Genomic DNA, 15,253 nt, shown 5'->3' with positions numbered 1-15,253 from the left:
ATAATTTATATTGCGACATATATATGTCCGGCCGGGCAGAGAAACAAAAGACTGCCGTCTGCTCATCGTATCCCACGACCAGTTTGTCTTACATTGGCGAGATTGAAATGACCTTCAACACCTGAAAAAGTGAAAACTAAACTCCTACAAGGAACAGTCTTTTATCTTCTTCCTCAGACGCAGAAACACAGCTAGCTGTTATTACTCTGGGCGTCTGAGGTTTATTAGTTTGAGGGAGCTGAGGGATAATGGACAATGGGAAAGCGTCGGTGGCGTGTGCGTCGTGGATCAGACGGCCAGAGAACGCTCATCTGGTGGTGATCGGAAAGACCAACCCTTCTTCGCTGGAAATTTTTTCCTTCCATCCCAAAACTACTTCGCTTTCTCCTTCTCCAAAGGTTTAAAAAAAATGCAATCTTTATGTCTGTATGGGTAGAAATTGGTGAAATTTTAATGATGACCGGAATATTTATCAGGCAAAGTATGCGTTTGAAGGAGAATGTGAACCTGTGAGCATTGCGGTGCATCCCAGTGGAGACGTCGTCGTTTGCTCTACTACCACTGGTTGCAAGTCAGCATTCCTTCCTCTCTAAAATGGATAAAAATGGATGCTTTTTAGTTTTTGCGTTTGGTTGTGACAGTACAAGTTGATAGACAAATGTTTGGTTTTATGTGCAGATTGTTCGAGTTGTATGGTCGGGAAGATAACCTAAAACTTTCGTGTAAATACTTAATTCATCTCCAAAATGTTGGCCCACAACAGTGCTTGGCCTTCAGTGTTGATGGATCTAGATTGGCTGCTGGTGGTGTTGTAAGTGAAATTTAATATTCCTATATTTGTACACATTCTGGCAAAACCCCCCTTATGATTTTAGCTTAGGTTGCCCCTAGCTGATCGGCATAAGCCAAAAAGTTTAATAAACAACTTCCACCGAAAGTCAAACTTGGAACCTTATAGTATTATAGACTATAGGTTACCATGTGCCTTTCACAACCATACATATACATTGCTTAAAAGCAAATTGAGACAATGAAATGTTAACATGATTGAGCCCACCTTATGATCTAATCTAAGTTGTTCATAGCTGACTGACTCAAGTCAAGAAGGTCAATAGATAGCTCACACATAGAGTCAAACATGGAACCTTATAGTATTATAGACTATAGTTTATCATGTAGTGTCATTCACAATCATACAAATACATTTCATAAAAGCAAATTGAGACAGTGAAATGTTAACATGAGTGAGCCCGTCTTGTGATCTAATCTAGGTTGTCAATAGCGGACCAACTCAAGCCAAGGTTACTAGACAACTCCTACAAATTGAATTTGGAACCTTATAGTATTATAGACTATAGTTTACCATGTAGTGCCATTCACAACCATACTGATAAATTGGGTAAAAGTAAATTGAGACAGTGAAATGTTAACTCCTTTAAAACTTGAAGGATGAGCATTTATCCATCATCTGACATTTCCCTTGTTAAACTTGAAGGATGGACATTTCAGACTCTATGAGTGGCCAAACATGCACATTATTGTAGATGAACCAGGAGCTCACAAGTCATTTCAAGATATGGATTTTAGGTGACTGAACCGTAATGAATTGAATGCACTTTCAAGCATCTTTTCATAACTATCTTTTTGGATAAAGGATTGGATTGTTGTGATTGTTGCATTCTCCTCTTTTACATTTTCAGCTTAGATTCTGAGTTCTTAGCTTCAACATCTACTGATGGTGCAGCGAGAATATGGAGGACAAGTGATGGTATTCCGGTGTCATCTCTAGCGCGAAACCCTGTATGTTTAACATCAATTAGTACCTAATTCCTAAGTTTGATACAGAGTATTTCCCTCATTCTCTTAGGATTTCAATGTATATTGGCAGGACGAAAAGTTTGGACTTTGCCGCTTTTCTAAAGATGGAACTAAGCCATTTGTGTTTTGCACTGTCCAAAAGGGTATGGCTAAAATGCAGACTTTAATATATGCAGTCTTCCCTTTTTGTTTTGTTTTGATCTGATCCTACTTATGCCTTTGAACAGGTGATAAGATGCTGATTGCTGTCTGGGATATTTGTGAGTGGAAGAAAATTGGGCATAAAAGTCTGCTGAAAAAGCCAGCTTCTGTAATGTCAGTTAGTTTGGATGGGAAATACCTTGCTATGTAAGTATCATTATCTGTAATTGGAGCTTTTGTCGCTGTTTTTGTTGAGTATCATCATCGTCTCGAGCGAAACAAAAATTGTGCTTGTGTTCGACTTATGGAAATGCAGAGGAAGCAAAGATGGGGATGTTTGTACTATTGAAGTGAAAAAGATGGAGGTTTCCCACTTGAGTAAGAGACTTCACTTGGGCTCAAACATTGCATCCTTGGAGTTTTGTCCTAGTGAAAGGTATGTTGCAATCTTGCATACACTAAAGAGAACCTCTTAATGCTCCTTGTGGTCCTTTGACGGCTAGGGTGACAAGGCGGGCTTCACCCAGAGCGCACATTCGGGTAGCAGTTGTGTGCTTACCCGTAAATCAAAGAGAACCTCTTTTCAAATGTCGCGTTTTTTTGGGCATTGTGTACAAGGTTGCTTCATTTTTTGTCTTGAAGATTTGTTCTAGGATACTTAACCTCAGTATTTTCAAATTGTGTCTATTTTAGGGTTGTTCTTACTACATCAGCTGAATGGGGGGCAATGGTAACCAAGTTAAGTCTTCCTGCAGAATGGAAAGGTGCATTGCTCTCTCTCTATCTCTCTCTCTGCATTTCAGAATCTGAGATTGATCTTATTCCTTTCTGTCATTGCAGAATGGCAGCTTTATCTATTACTCTTGGGAATGTTCTTAGCATCAGCTGTTGCATTTTATGTATTCTTCCAGAAATCCCAGTCTTTTTGGAACTTCCCCGATCCATACTCGAGACCAACAGACATCTGAAGACTGAATCATGTTTGGACATTTGGAATACACAATCTTATCCATCCAGGGATCATTTGGATCCATGGTCTTTCAATATATTCCGAGATTTTTAACACACTGTATTCAGGCTATTATGTTATAGAATCAGAAAACTTTTTGCAGACAGTTGAAGCCATAGGCTTTGGAACTTTTTTTGCTGTCAAATGAACTAAAGACTCATTTCAACTACTTGTAGCCTAACTATTAACAGCTTTTCTTTTGTCTCAAAACGTTGTTAAGGTTTTTTGTGTCTGTTCAATGAACTCATCCTGGTTGTGCTGTTCTTTTTTTTTTTTTCTTTTTCCTGACAGTTGCAGAAAAAAAAAAAAAAAAGATCTGCGTCGTAAAACGAGGTTAGGTAAATGAAACAGAAACAAACTGTAAAATAAGTATTGTCAACTAGTTTACTTTCTAAGATAAACAATCTGTCCTTTGGGCATGGTTGACTTTGAATTGTATGCTTTCTGCAAAATGGAGATAAATAAAGTAATCTTGTACAGATTGCATCTTCAAAATCATCTTTCTCTCTCTCTCTCTCTCTTTCTCTCTTTGATTTTTTGTTTATGTAATTGGATTTTCTTTCAGTTTCAATCAGACAGGCTAGCATAAGCTTCTGAGTGATGGATATGGAGGTTGATTCTGCAGATTCTTTCTCCGAGGCTCTGAGTGGGTGTATGGATGATCTGCAGAGGAATTTGGAGATTCTGAACAGCTTCACAGTGGGCATGGAAGCTGGGAAACAGAAGAAGAAGAGGAAACGCGAAATCGAAGCTTGGCTAGAAGAGGTAGAGAAAACCAGAGGTGAAGTTGTTGAACTGCAAGAAAGAAGTGCAGGTATGAACATCAGAGACTGTGTGGCAAGATTGAATGCTACAGTGGAAGGGCTGATTCAAAAATGGAATCATTTGAGGGAGATGTTTGTTGATGGAGATGAGAGGAATGGAGAAAACACAGCAAACTCTGCCAATGTTTCACCTCAAGATTTGCAGAGAATCTGGGCTTGTTTGTCTATTGACTTCTGAAAACATACTGGCGTGTTTGATAAATAACTGTTAGCTGATTGAATCAGTGGATTTAACTAGTTGATAGTATTAGTTGATTGTAGAAAGATGTTTGATAAATTAACTGTTAGCTGATAGCTGATTACACGTAAAATGACTTTCTCAAAAAACTGATAAAAAAAACTGCTTTGAGCAGCTTTTTTGAATTTTAGCGTTTTGGAGCAATAAACTGTTTAACCAAGTTGAATAGCTAATAGTGGTCAAACAAGCCAAAATTAGCTGAAAAACTAACTATGTTATCAAACAGCCTGCCAGTTTTCTGGGATTTAATCATGTTTGGATTTTTGGGTTTCAGGCCACTTCTTTTACAATTTCAAACCATACAACTTTATTACAGCTTAAAGAAAAGATGTTTAAGTAAACCCACCATAAGATGAACACAAAATATATGCTAAACTAAAGAAAAGATGCCTCCTTTTTGCCATTTGTAAACTCTGCAATCAGCTTTGCCACTGAGTCTGGCTTCTCAACATGGGGCAGATGGCCACATTTTGGGATCAGACTCACAATCGCATTGGGCAACTCACTTCTCAGTCTCTGCATCACATTCCACGCAAAAACGCCCCCGAAAACAATCCAATCATCACATAATAACACAAAATTTAAGTTCAAGTATCTGCAGAAAACAGGAAAAGAACACTGACATGAGCAAGCTCCTTTCTGAGTATGTTATCGCAGGCGCCCCAGATGATGAGAGTTTCTTGTTTGACCTACGGTGACAAGACCGCGTTAGTAGAATGGCGACGAATGGACACAGACAGACTAAGAAAACATGTTTAAGGTACCTGTTTGATTTGATCAACAACATTGTACCCCCCACTGAGCATGTAGTTAACAGTGGCATCTTTCCACCAGGGTAACAGACAGTGTAGCCGGCTTACCTCAGTCAAATCGATGCAGGTAGACAGCGATATACCATCAAAAGCCATTAGTTTCGCATACATCCTTACCGGGATGCTCTTCAGCAGAGAGGCCTAATCATCAAGACAGCGTTTTGATGATTAGAACATGACCAAAAACAGCAATAATTTACTGATTATTCTAACATAACAGGTATGAAGTTTTAGTTTTTGGAAATGTGAGTTAAGAGTAAATACTGCAGCATAAGCCATCATTCTTGGCAGCTTTGTCCAAAATCCCGCGCCTTCCAGATAAACGCTTGCATTGATCAAAACCAATTTATCAACCTGCAATAAAAATAAAATAAAAAAAAAAAAAACAAACTTGTTTCATCCCAAATGATTCCCCACCATAAATTGAAAATCAGCAGAAAATAGTATTTGTTACAGCTTCTGGGAAATTGACGGCGAAGTCGATTGCAACTGCAGCACCAAGGCTCGGGCCAACTAGTATCATCGGTCGTTTGATATGAGCCTTCCAGAGCTATATATGGTGTTATCAGAAAGATCAGATGGTTTAGCAACACTCTGACTACTTGTTTAGGATACAAAATCAGCAAATTTGGATTATTTTCGACTCGTTTTACCTGGTACAAGTGGTATCTCTTTGATGCTGAGTTACAAGGAGGAAGCCTTGCTGTAAAACATGAAACCATTATAACATCAGGGAAGAACATAAGACACGAGTCAGATGAGAAATTATGATCTGATTCGATTTCGAGTTAACCTAAATCAGAGAAACCCCATCCAAGAACATCTATGGCCCAGGCCTCTAAGCCAGCTTCCTCAAGCAAGGGATATGCACACCTCCATTCCAGGCAAGAACTGGAGATAAAAACATGAAAAACAGAAGACCAATAACCATTTCATAGCCAAAGAGTTGAAAAATAGGATTAAGCCAATTCAAAAAGGTGAGGGTTAAGGGTGTGTGGACTGGCTTTAAGGATATTTTATGATTCCATTTTTGGATGATGTGACAAAAATCTTAGTCACAGGCTATCAATCAAATGGTCACTATCCAAAACCACAACTGCAATAAAGTGCACTAAAGATTGCAGAAAAGTGTGAAACCTGTCAAAACAGTGGAGAAGAACCACTGGATTTGCGCCGCAGCTTTGTATCTTTGGCTTCACACAACTACTCATTATACACCCTTCAGACAGTCCAACCTGCATAATATATGTCAACAGAGACTACCTTATTTTCCCCAAATTAAAACTACTTAAAAAACTTTTAGGACTACTGACCTGGACAGGAAGCCTCTGGATTCTCTGAGCCAAAGTTCTGGCAAAAGGGTCTTTGATTTTGTGAACTTCCTTAGGAAGGAAAGATGGAAATCCACAACAGCCCTTATTCTCAGTAGGGACCTCCAACACCATCCACTTTCTGGACATACAACTTATTCCTGCCATTGGAGATCCTAAGGTTAAAGCTCCCATTTTTAGAATGTTTTTGTTTCTTTGGCACCACAGATTTATGGTCTTTGTGAGACAATATATGGAATGTATTTATATGCATAATCTCAGTAGCAAGATGTAAGTTTGATGACAGTGCAGACCTTCTAGTAAAAGTGCTAAAAGTGCAAAAAGTGCAAGAAACTAATATCTTTTTAGCAGTTTGCTGGAGACCTGGAGTGGACTTGCCTAATTATGATACTTAATTAATGGGAACATACAATAAGTGCACTTTAATCCCAAATTAGTAAAACTTGATTATTAATTACTAGCTAATGATCTTTGGCCATGGAACATGAACCCCACAACCAAAAACCCTCTTGGCTTTTGGCTTACATTAATGTTGGAAACCTTAAAGATTGGCTCACTGGTTACTGTCTTAGGTTGCATTATGAGCTCTTGCTCTCCAGATTCTTGAAAGAACAGTTCAGAGGCAGATGAACACTACAGTTGAGGCCATCTTGGGACTTGACATGTGAGTGATGAAAGGATGAATCATGAAATGGATTGAGCAGGAGATCATGTGGGTGGGGGATGAGTGTTGTTCAACACGGTTTGGAATGACAAGAACAGTGAGGATCAGTCTGCAGACATTGTTTTGACTGATACACCATTCATTATATATGCTACTGATAGTTGACTCAATGACTTGCATATATAATGGGCATCAATGAAGTAGTTTCCATCAAAGTGGAATCTCCATTGCTGTACATTTTTTAGATAACGAGAAAATATTTGTTACTTTTATAAATAGAAATCTCCATGCATCATTGTAGCATATAGTCTAAAGTTAAAAAATAATAATCTTTTTATCCCTATGTTATTGTCTATCTATTATTATCTTTCTCGGTTTACTCTATTATATTTATATATAGGGATTGCATCCTAAAATAAGAACGATGAGGGTCCATTTCTCGATCCAAATTGAACTATTGGATAAAGACATAATTTTTTTAGGTTGCCCAATAGTGAACCACAATGAGATAAACCAATTTAATTTGTTTGAATCTGATCGGCTCAAACTAAAAAAGTTTATAGGCCGCTCATACTGCGAGTCAAACTTCTAATCTTATAGTTACCAAATCAATAATCTGACTAATTTAATTTTGCTGGAGTTGCCCCATTGCCAATTGGTAGCTAGCAAAAATCTACTAAAGTTCATCATGTCATTTGAGCTTCCACTAAACATCTGAAATGAAATTTTAAGACTATTTTCTGCTAAAAAGTAAAATTTTCTTCAAACTCTGCATAATCTGAAATAGAAATATGAAGGGATCGGTTGGGTTTCCTGGCAATTATATAGATTCGCGTGCAAATTAGAAGCTTTAATTTGTTTGTTTATGGAGTTGTGGTTCTTGGGAAATGAATGAATAATTGTGTTGCAATTAAGATAGGTAGAGATGAACACAGTCAATGATTCCCACTGAAATGCTTGAAGATGGCGAAGCCATCATTTGATATGGGTGCACGCTTGAACGTGGAAGTTTTCTAATCGGATCAGTCCTGCGTTCACACTTACACTTACTTCTCAGTGCCATTCCACTATTTCTCAGCTACGCACTTTAGAAAAAATAATTCACTCATATGGACAGATCAATTGATTCTCAAGTGGTAAATTATATGTGTAAGATTGAGACTTAACCGCAAATGAGAATTATACTTAATGTGACTGAATTTTTTATAAGGCCAAGGTACTGGTCCTTTTAACTAAGAAGTCGTTGAGTCACAGTGGTTATTCTTTATCATCCTAAGTGGCCGGAGTATGAGGTTCTTGGAGCGAAGAAATATCCCTTTTTGTGAGCAACAAAAATAATTCAAAACTATTACTATGTATTATTATGGAATAATAGATATCTGACTAGTAAATATAATACAATAATTTACAAGGTCAGTTCAAGCAACGACTCATAACATACTTAACACGAATCAAAACATACTCAACATAGAAGTCATAAATTTATAAATATGCTTTGAACATCATTACTATGGAATAGCATTTATTTTATGATTATGTCTAGTTGAACGCTTTAGTATTCTTATAATTTCGTTTTCTTTGGCTACTCGCACCAAAATATATTTACTTAAATTTCATTTGACATTGTGGCATTCGTGAGTTTGATGTATGTGGTGTCTTGTCAAAGACAAGACATAAGATATTTAATGAAAGGAATGCAATAATACTCATATTCATAGTAAGGTTCTTTGATCCTTCATTTCACGCGTGCTACTCGCACAAGGACAGTTAGGCGTTATACAATAGTTGTAATTTTTGTGTGATTTTTGAAAAGTTTTTGTAAGTATGATTAAGAAATAAAAAATTTAATAGAGAAAAAAAATAAAATAAAAACAAAATAAAACAAAACCAAAAAACTGAAAAAAATGGAATTTATGCGCTCAAGCAGGCGTGAGAAATGCGCCTCAGGCGTAGTTCTCTTCTCATCGGCGGGCCTCACCATGTCAGCCAAAAAATCCAAGTTAGCAGGAGAAAAAAACACACAAAAAGTACATATTCACATTAGTTAAAACCCCCATTACTAAGTTCTAGGTCCGAAAAAATTCATCTAATATTGCTATTGGGGAAGGCCTTAAAATAATACATTTTAGGATAAAAGATCAAATAGGCTATCAAACTTTACTTAAAAAGTCAATTAGATCCTTAAACTTTGTAAAGCAAAAATTAAATCCATCAACATTGTATTTTAGTGCAATTGATGTCAATGAGAGAGTTTGTGAGGTGGAGGAGAGAGAGGGTAAAAAAAGAAGAAATTGAATTTATAGTAAATTAAGTTTGTTTTGGGACCCCATGGAGAGAGGAGGAGAAGCAATGCCAATTGGCACGTTAGGCGCACAATGCGCGCTCAGATGGTGCATGCATTGGATGCGTAAATAAGTAATTTTTTTATTGACATTTAACATTTTTTTACACTACTTTTCTCTCTTCTCCCTAGCCATGTTATCCTTACAATAAAACCCCATAATGATGTTGTTATTCTTAGGTCATCCCCATTAAGTAGATTTTGGCAAGATTTTGGAATAGTAAAATCTAAGTGGGGGTGTTTACCAAATGTGAATGGTGGGTTTTTGGTGATATTTTTCTCCTGCAATGAAGGAGATTTTGGCATAATCTATGGCTCCCACACTGAGAGGAGAAGCTGCTCCTCATGTGTGTGACGCGCAGTTCTCGCATCGGGGGCGTAAATATAATTTTAATTTTTTCAATTTTTTATTTTGTTTTTTTTTTCTTTTTCGTTTATTCTTATACTCACAGTTTCTCTTTTCTAATCACACATACAAAAACTCCAAAAAATCACATAAAAATCTCTACTATTGAGGAAGACATTAGTGGGCTTGAAAAAAGCTAGCTCATCCCATCCTATCTAGCGGTGTGCGCCATAACGGATCAAGTTGTCAAACTCTAAAAACGGATTTTTATTAAATCAATTTAGTTAATAATTGAACCGAATTAATAGAACTAAATTTTCTATTTCCAAATTAATGAAATTGAAATTTAATATCGATAAATATCTCGATTGACTGAAATATTTTAGTAAAAAAAAACTAAAATTTATAAATAAAAATGTTCAATACATAATTTCACACAAAAAAATAGTTATTAATTATTATATCAATGTATAAATGATAAAAATTAAAAAATAGTCTATATTATACTAAAATTTTGATTAACCCACACTTCCAAACCGAATTAACCAATAACTATAATTTTTAATAAAAATTTAAATTTGTTGGTTAAAAAATAATTAACTGAAATTTGCTAATTCAATCGATATTTTGGGTTGCAATTCTTGAATTTGTTTTCTTTGACAATTGCAAAATACAAAAACATGGTGGCATTTGTAAAATCTTTGAAAGGGAGACCCCTTCTCCATCCCAAACATCGAGTTCTAGATTTCAACAACGTAAGATATCAATGCAGATTGGTTTAAGCGTAGCTCGATCAGTAGAGCTTTCCAGTCATCAGACCTCACAAAATACTCGTAAATCGTAAACCGCCACCCCGCGCCGATTCCCATCCACTAGAGAGAGCTATACACGATCCTTTTTCCTCAGAATGAATTGCCTTCAGAATTATTTGATTGGGTCTGCTTAATTCCCACTATTTTTGTTATGGTTATTAATTACTGTGATTTTACTCCTAATGTGCAATGCTAATTTTGTGTAAATTTTGTCAGATCGTCTTCTCTGCCGCTGCAAAGCTTCACCGCGAGTACGAGAAAGCTTTCGCCACCGCTCTCGGTTACTACCACTCTGGTAATGTTTACTTATATTTCTTGCTATTGGTGTTCTTAGATGATCAATTTGAAAAGAAAAAAAAAATCGTTGGGAAAATTTTTGTTTCAGGGAGTGGTGAAAGCTGCAGATCATGGTTTTCGCATTGTGGCACAGGTAAACCTTGAATCATTATATTAATGGGTGAATAAGTTTTTATTAGAAGTTTTCTTGATGCATAAATGGAACCTGATATATATATGATCAGCATTCTCTCATAAATGATGAAATTTACTGCTCTGTAATTGATATGTGGGGTTTCATACACGAAAGCGCCGTGACTCATCTTCCCATTTGGTGGGAAGACTAGTGCCCGGTGCCCACAAGGGGCCACCACATTGGGCGTGATTCTCCCATACTGCGGGTGTCAGGGTTTGATCATCTACCATCTTGTGCGGGCTAAGGTGCTAAACACTGTCAAGATCTCACCATTAACTCATTGAGATTTGAGGATGTCGTTTTCTTTATGTACTCCGTATATGTTTGTTACTGATTAGCAATATTGTGCTACTGGGTACGCTTGTTGCATAAGTGTTTCTTCTAAGGGGGTAAGCTAAACTGAATAATGTTCTTTTCAAAGATCGAAAGTATAGACTTTGAATCAGTAAAGCGTTCATCCTAATCCCAACACTTTACTGAGAATCACTAGTGAATTCAGATATATTATCCCTATGTTTAATCCCATGATCAGGGGCCATAGTTTTGCTTGGTAAACTATTCTTTCAGGCTATACCTGGTTCTAAATCCAGTACCGGAAAAGAAGGTGTCAAAGTTGATGAAAAGTCTGACACTTACAGTATCAACATGACTGAAGCAATGGGAGCCGGTAAGTCAGTCTTACTCAAATCTCTGCGTGGATAGGTGGACAAGCTATTAGATGCACATATTGGTTTGGTTTTCTTTAACCCTTTGGACATGCTTTCTTATATTAACAAATGTTGTATCTATCAGAATCTCTTGTTTAATTTGTTTGCTGTGCACAAATCATGGATTTGTGGCTAATCATTCTTCTTCTAACTTATTTTAACTGGAATAATTGCAGTCTTGACCTATAGACATGAACTAGGAATGAACTATGACTTTATCCGTCCAGATTTGATTGTTGGGTCATGCTTACAGGTGATTCAAATTATGAATTACCATCCATTAAATCAGTGATCTTTGGACTTCTCTTTATTCTACCTCTAATGGCAGACTCCTGAGGATGTTGACAAGCTTCGCAAGATAGGAGTGAAAACTATTTTTTGCTTACAACAGAATTCAGATCTCGAGTATCCAAAATATTAGTTCTGATGTCTTTACTACATCTCTAATTGGGTGGGCATTAAATTGTTACACTGCTCCTCTCTACAATAAATTTCAGATTTAGATTAAATATAGATCAACTGTTATATTGCTTTCGGATATTCATCCAAGTTACTTTTCTCTTTATTGAAGACCTTAATTAGAAATCTTCAGATACTTTGACGTTGATATTAGTGCTATTCGTGAGTATGCCAATAAATGTGGTGACATTCAGCACTTACGTGCTGAAATAAGGTTAGTATTCAAATTACGTTTACTAAAGGTGTGGTCCAGTGGTGCTTCTTAGTTAACTAACCGGTGCTTAATTAAGCAGGGATTTTGATGCTTTTAATTTGCGGATGCGACTTCCAGCTGTAGTTAGCAAATTGCATAAGGCTATCAATGAAAATGGGGGCGTAACTTACATACATTGCACTGCTGGACTTGGAAGAGCACCTGCAGTTGCGGTATCAGTTCTTTAATGCATATCTCTCATCGACCCGTCTATTAATGTACAAGCGATAAGTATCACATATATTAGTTTGTATACTAAACTGCGGTTGTTATCTTTAGCATACCATAGCTATGTCCTGACTCCCGAGTCATTACCTTCTGGGACTGACAAGATCAAGTTGTTAACGTTAGGTTTTCGTCTCTCCTGCCTAGAAGATCTGAAGCTTTCTTTCATGCCTAGCACTAATATTCGGTTTGACTCTTTGAATTACAGTTATCGTATATGTTTTGGGTTCAAGGATATAAACTTAGCGAAGCTTATGATTTACTCTTGGTAAGATTTTTCTCTACCATTTATCACAGGAATGTAATATTTCCAAATGTTGAATCTTTCTCTTTCTATTTTTTGTTATTTAAGATTTTCAATTCTATACAGAATTTTATAAATTCAAAACACTGTTTCTCTCTTATCAGAGTAAGCGCTCGTGCTGTCCAAAATTGGATGCCATAAAAAGTGCCACGGCTGATATAGTGAGTCCCGGAATCTTTTTCAGTTTGTCACAGCCATAATGGTGCTTCTTGTCCAGTCTACAACATATACTTCTGCTGTGTCTGCTGTGACTCGGTGTTGATTGCGAATATTCTAAATTTGATCAGTCTTGAACTAAGTTCCCTCCCGTTTAAAAGCTTACAGGTCTTAAAAAGAAGTCGATCATATTGACATGGTATGGTGATGATTGTTTGACAGTGGAAATATCTGGACTTGATATTGGTTGGGGCCAGGTGATACTCAAGTCCCCGTTTTGCTAAAAGTTTATGACTCAATAGTAATTTGCTAAAAGTTGATTTTATTTGTTACCATAGACTCTACAAGACTCTTATTGCAGTTTCTTTTCAGAGATTACCATTAGAATTTGATGAATATCGAGGTTTATGGATTCTCAGGAAGGAATTGCCAGTAAGTTATTAAATTATTTATTTATTGTTTTTTTTTTTGATTTTATTTATGAATGTAATTTATTTCTTAAAATTGTTTTTATTCTAGTTTGTTCACTGCTTATGTTAAAGTGCACCTTACTGTGTATTCGAGTTATCTAATAAACCATCTGCATAAATTTGAAAAGGCAAAACCTATTGTTTTCTAAAGTTTATTGAACTTTGAAATTTGTCATTTAAACAGGAAGGGTATTACGAGTACAAGTACATCGTTGATGGAGAATGGGTTTACAATAGGTTTGAGCCCGTCACTTCTCCAAACGAGGATGGACATGTCAACAACTGCATGAATGTGAGGCTCTATTCCTCTTTTGCTTTTGCCTCTTCCTACGCATGTCATATACTCCTAGTGGGATGTTGCTTTACAATGACATGATTTGGGCGTTAACTTCCTACTTGTGTACGGGTGTGATACACACGAGGGTTATATACAATCACGCCTTTAGTGACAAAATGAACCAATATCCTCACACACGGGGAGTGCATAAGTGCATAACCCCATACAATCTCTGGAAATCACGCCTTTAGTGTCAAAATCAACCAAGCTCATGCATTCTTGATGCTCGATAGATAGAGTACTCCACTGCACAATGATATTTGTCTGAAGTTGTTAGACATAGTTCTTTTCTTTACCAACATCTCCTGCAGGTTTTCGACAGGAACTCAAATAGTACAAGCGCAGCAACTCGTAAAAGGCTGGCAGATGCTGACCCCGATCTTACACAGAACGAACGGCTCACAGTTAGACAGTTTCTCGACACTTTTCCAGTTGAAGACTGAAAGCCTGGAAAGGAGATGCACCATTGGAGTTGTTAGAAGGAATTACAATGATATGTGATTGTAGATATGGTCATAGTTTGAATAAGTTCTTTCCCTGTAGGTGATATACACATAAAACATGACCATAGGTTACCACTTTTACTATTGAAAATAATAATGTATGAACATAATTTTTTTGTTTCATGTTGTTTGGATGAGAAATAAAATAGGAAATAAAACTTTTCGTTCTTAGATTATAGAGAAATAACATTTTTTATCCCTTCAATAATATCTATTGTTAATTTTAGTTCATCAATTATTTACTAAGCAGTTTTTATGTGTGAAGTAGTTTTTTGAATAGTCATTTTTTAAACAATACAAATATGAAAAATGACCAATAATATGGCATGATATCTGTCGAATGCTAATTTCATAGCTAGAATCTTAATGAACAATTATTTTAAGTAAATAACCCGCTATTAGCCCTATATGCACTAAAATGACAAGTAAAAATGTTTAATTGTAATTTTTTAATATTTACTAGTCTAATTACTTTTGCCGATGATTTATTTAGCGTTTTTTTTTTTTCCTAATTGTTATACTTCTCTACAGTTTGCGGACAAAATACTACGAAACAAAATGAAGTGCAATATTAGATGATCATAATCTGATTTTAATCCCATATGATTGACAGGGTAGGTTGTACATCCTGAACAGATGCTATACTTAAATGGATGAGGTTGTCCCACACCCGTATAAATTAATTTAAATTTAATAACTTTTGTTGAGTATTAATTTTAACTTTAAATTATAAATTATAAAATAAATTCTACCAAATATATCAATAATGCATTAATATTTTTTAGCATGTTAAAAATTTTGGGATCTACAAATGGAAGATGACCAAATACAATCACCGACGTCGTACTTTTAAAAGGAATCACCGACGCGCACAAACAATTCAACAGATTTTGACCTTTCGGCTTTTCTTTGCTGTGAGATAATTTTAAAAATAAAATATTTCCAATTTAATTTATACATAAAAACTGGAAAATGTATTTTCACAAAACAAAATAATATATTTTATTTATAAAACCAATCTGTTGTTTATG

The 15,253-nt window shown here is 36.0% G+C and overlaps 3 protein-coding genes across 4 annotated transcripts; 2 read left to right on the top strand and 1 right to left on the bottom strand.

The window, feature by feature from the left end:
• The first annotated feature begins 119 nt into the window (after positions 1–119).
• On the top strand, positions 120–3,213 carry LOC116011414 (SEC12-like protein 1). 2 transcript variants are annotated; one of them, XM_031250973.1, is made up of 10 exons: positions 120–398; positions 477–571; positions 679–811; positions 1,496–1,587; positions 1,701–1,800; positions 1,889–1,961; positions 2,046–2,166; positions 2,276–2,395; positions 2,653–2,723; positions 2,871–3,213. In XM_031250973.1, the coding sequence occupies exons 1-10, from the start codon at positions 249–251 to the stop codon at positions 3,020–3,022; spliced, it is 1,107 nt and encodes a 368-aa protein (XP_031106833.1). In that variant the 5' UTR covers positions 120–248; the 3' UTR covers positions 3,023–3,213. The 2 variants fall into 2 exon arrangements, with proteins under 2 accessions (XP_031106833.1, XP_031106834.1); XM_031250974.1 differs by having other exon boundaries at positions 2,800–3,038.
• Positions 3,214–4,298: 1,085 nt separating this feature from the next.
• LOC116011146 (uncharacterized hydrolase YugF-like) lies at positions 4,299–6,363 on the bottom strand. The gene is made up of 9 exons (XM_031250668.1): positions 6,156–6,363; positions 5,980–6,077; positions 5,636–5,733; positions 5,496–5,545; positions 5,297–5,392; positions 5,107–5,196; positions 4,795–4,983; positions 4,654–4,719; positions 4,299–4,546 (listed from the first exon to the last, which is right to left on the bottom strand). The coding sequence occupies exons 1-9, from the start codon at positions 6,345–6,347 to the stop codon at positions 4,406–4,408; spliced, it is 1,020 nt and encodes a 339-aa protein (XP_031106528.1). The 5' UTR covers positions 6,348–6,363; the 3' UTR covers positions 4,299–4,405.
• Positions 6,364–10,179: 3,816 nt separating this feature from the next.
• Positions 10,180–14,406, top strand: LOC116007302 (phosphoglucan phosphatase DSP4, amyloplastic-like). The gene is made up of 14 exons (XM_031247947.1): positions 10,180–10,460; positions 10,553–10,631; positions 10,722–10,766; positions 11,376–11,475; positions 11,692–11,768; positions 11,844–11,920; positions 12,108–12,188; positions 12,268–12,400; positions 12,661–12,720; positions 12,861–12,917; positions 13,074–13,169; positions 13,285–13,344; positions 13,567–13,674; positions 14,031–14,406. Exons 1-14 carry the CDS (start codon positions 10,432–10,434, stop codon positions 14,160–14,162), a joined length of 1,134 nt encoding a protein of 377 aa, XP_031103807.1. The 5' UTR covers positions 10,180–10,431; the 3' UTR covers positions 14,163–14,406.
• Positions 14,407–15,253: the final 847 nt, after the last annotated feature.

The sequence above is a fragment of the Ipomoea triloba genome, chromosome 2 (assembly GCF_003576645.1).
Source record: "Ipomoea triloba cultivar NCNSP0323 chromosome 2, ASM357664v1".
Lineage (NCBI taxonomy): Eukaryota > Viridiplantae > Streptophyta > Magnoliopsida > Solanales > Convolvulaceae > Ipomoea > Ipomoea triloba.
The sequence above is the reverse complement of the archived record's forward strand: the minus strand, read 5'-3'. Positions and strand labels throughout refer to the sequence as shown.

Excerpts from the sequence above, each read along its gene's own strand:
- LOC116011146 (XM_031250668.1), bottom strand. The coding sequence starts at position 6,347 with ATGGGAGCTTTAACCTTAGGATCTCCAATGGCAGGAATAAGTTGTATG. Across the intron at positions 5,734-5,979 it reads CTTCTCCACTGTTTTGACAG|TTCTTGCCTGGAATGGAGGT; the intron begins GTTTCACACTTT and ends TTTTATCTCCAG. Across the intron at positions 4,984-5,106 it reads GAATGATGGCTTATGCTGCA|GCCTCTCTGCTGAAGAGCAT; the intron begins GTATTTACTCTT and ends CTTGATGATTAG.
- LOC116011414 (XM_031250973.1), top strand. The coding sequence starts at position 249 with ATGGACAATGGGAAAGCGTCGGTGGCGTGTGCGTCGTGGATCAGACGG. Across the intron at positions 399-476 it reads CGCTTTCTCCTTCTCCAAAG|GCAAAGTATGCGTTTGAAGG; the intron begins GTTTAAAAAAAA and ends AATATTTATCAG. Across the intron at positions 1,588-1,700 it reads TTTCAAGATATGGATTTTAG|CTTAGATTCTGAGTTCTTAG; the intron begins GTGACTGAACCG and ends TTACATTTTCAG.
- LOC116007302 (XM_031247947.1), top strand. The coding sequence starts at position 10,432 with ATGAATTGCCTTCAGAATTATTTGATTGG. Across the intron at positions 10,461-10,552 it reads CTTCAGAATTATTTGATTGG|ATCGTCTTCTCTGCCGCTGC; the intron begins GTCTGCTTAATT and ends AAATTTTGTCAG. Across the intron at positions 11,921-12,107 it reads CAACAGAATTCAGATCTCGA|ATACTTTGACGTTGATATTA; the intron begins GTATCCAAAATA and ends AGAAATCTTCAG.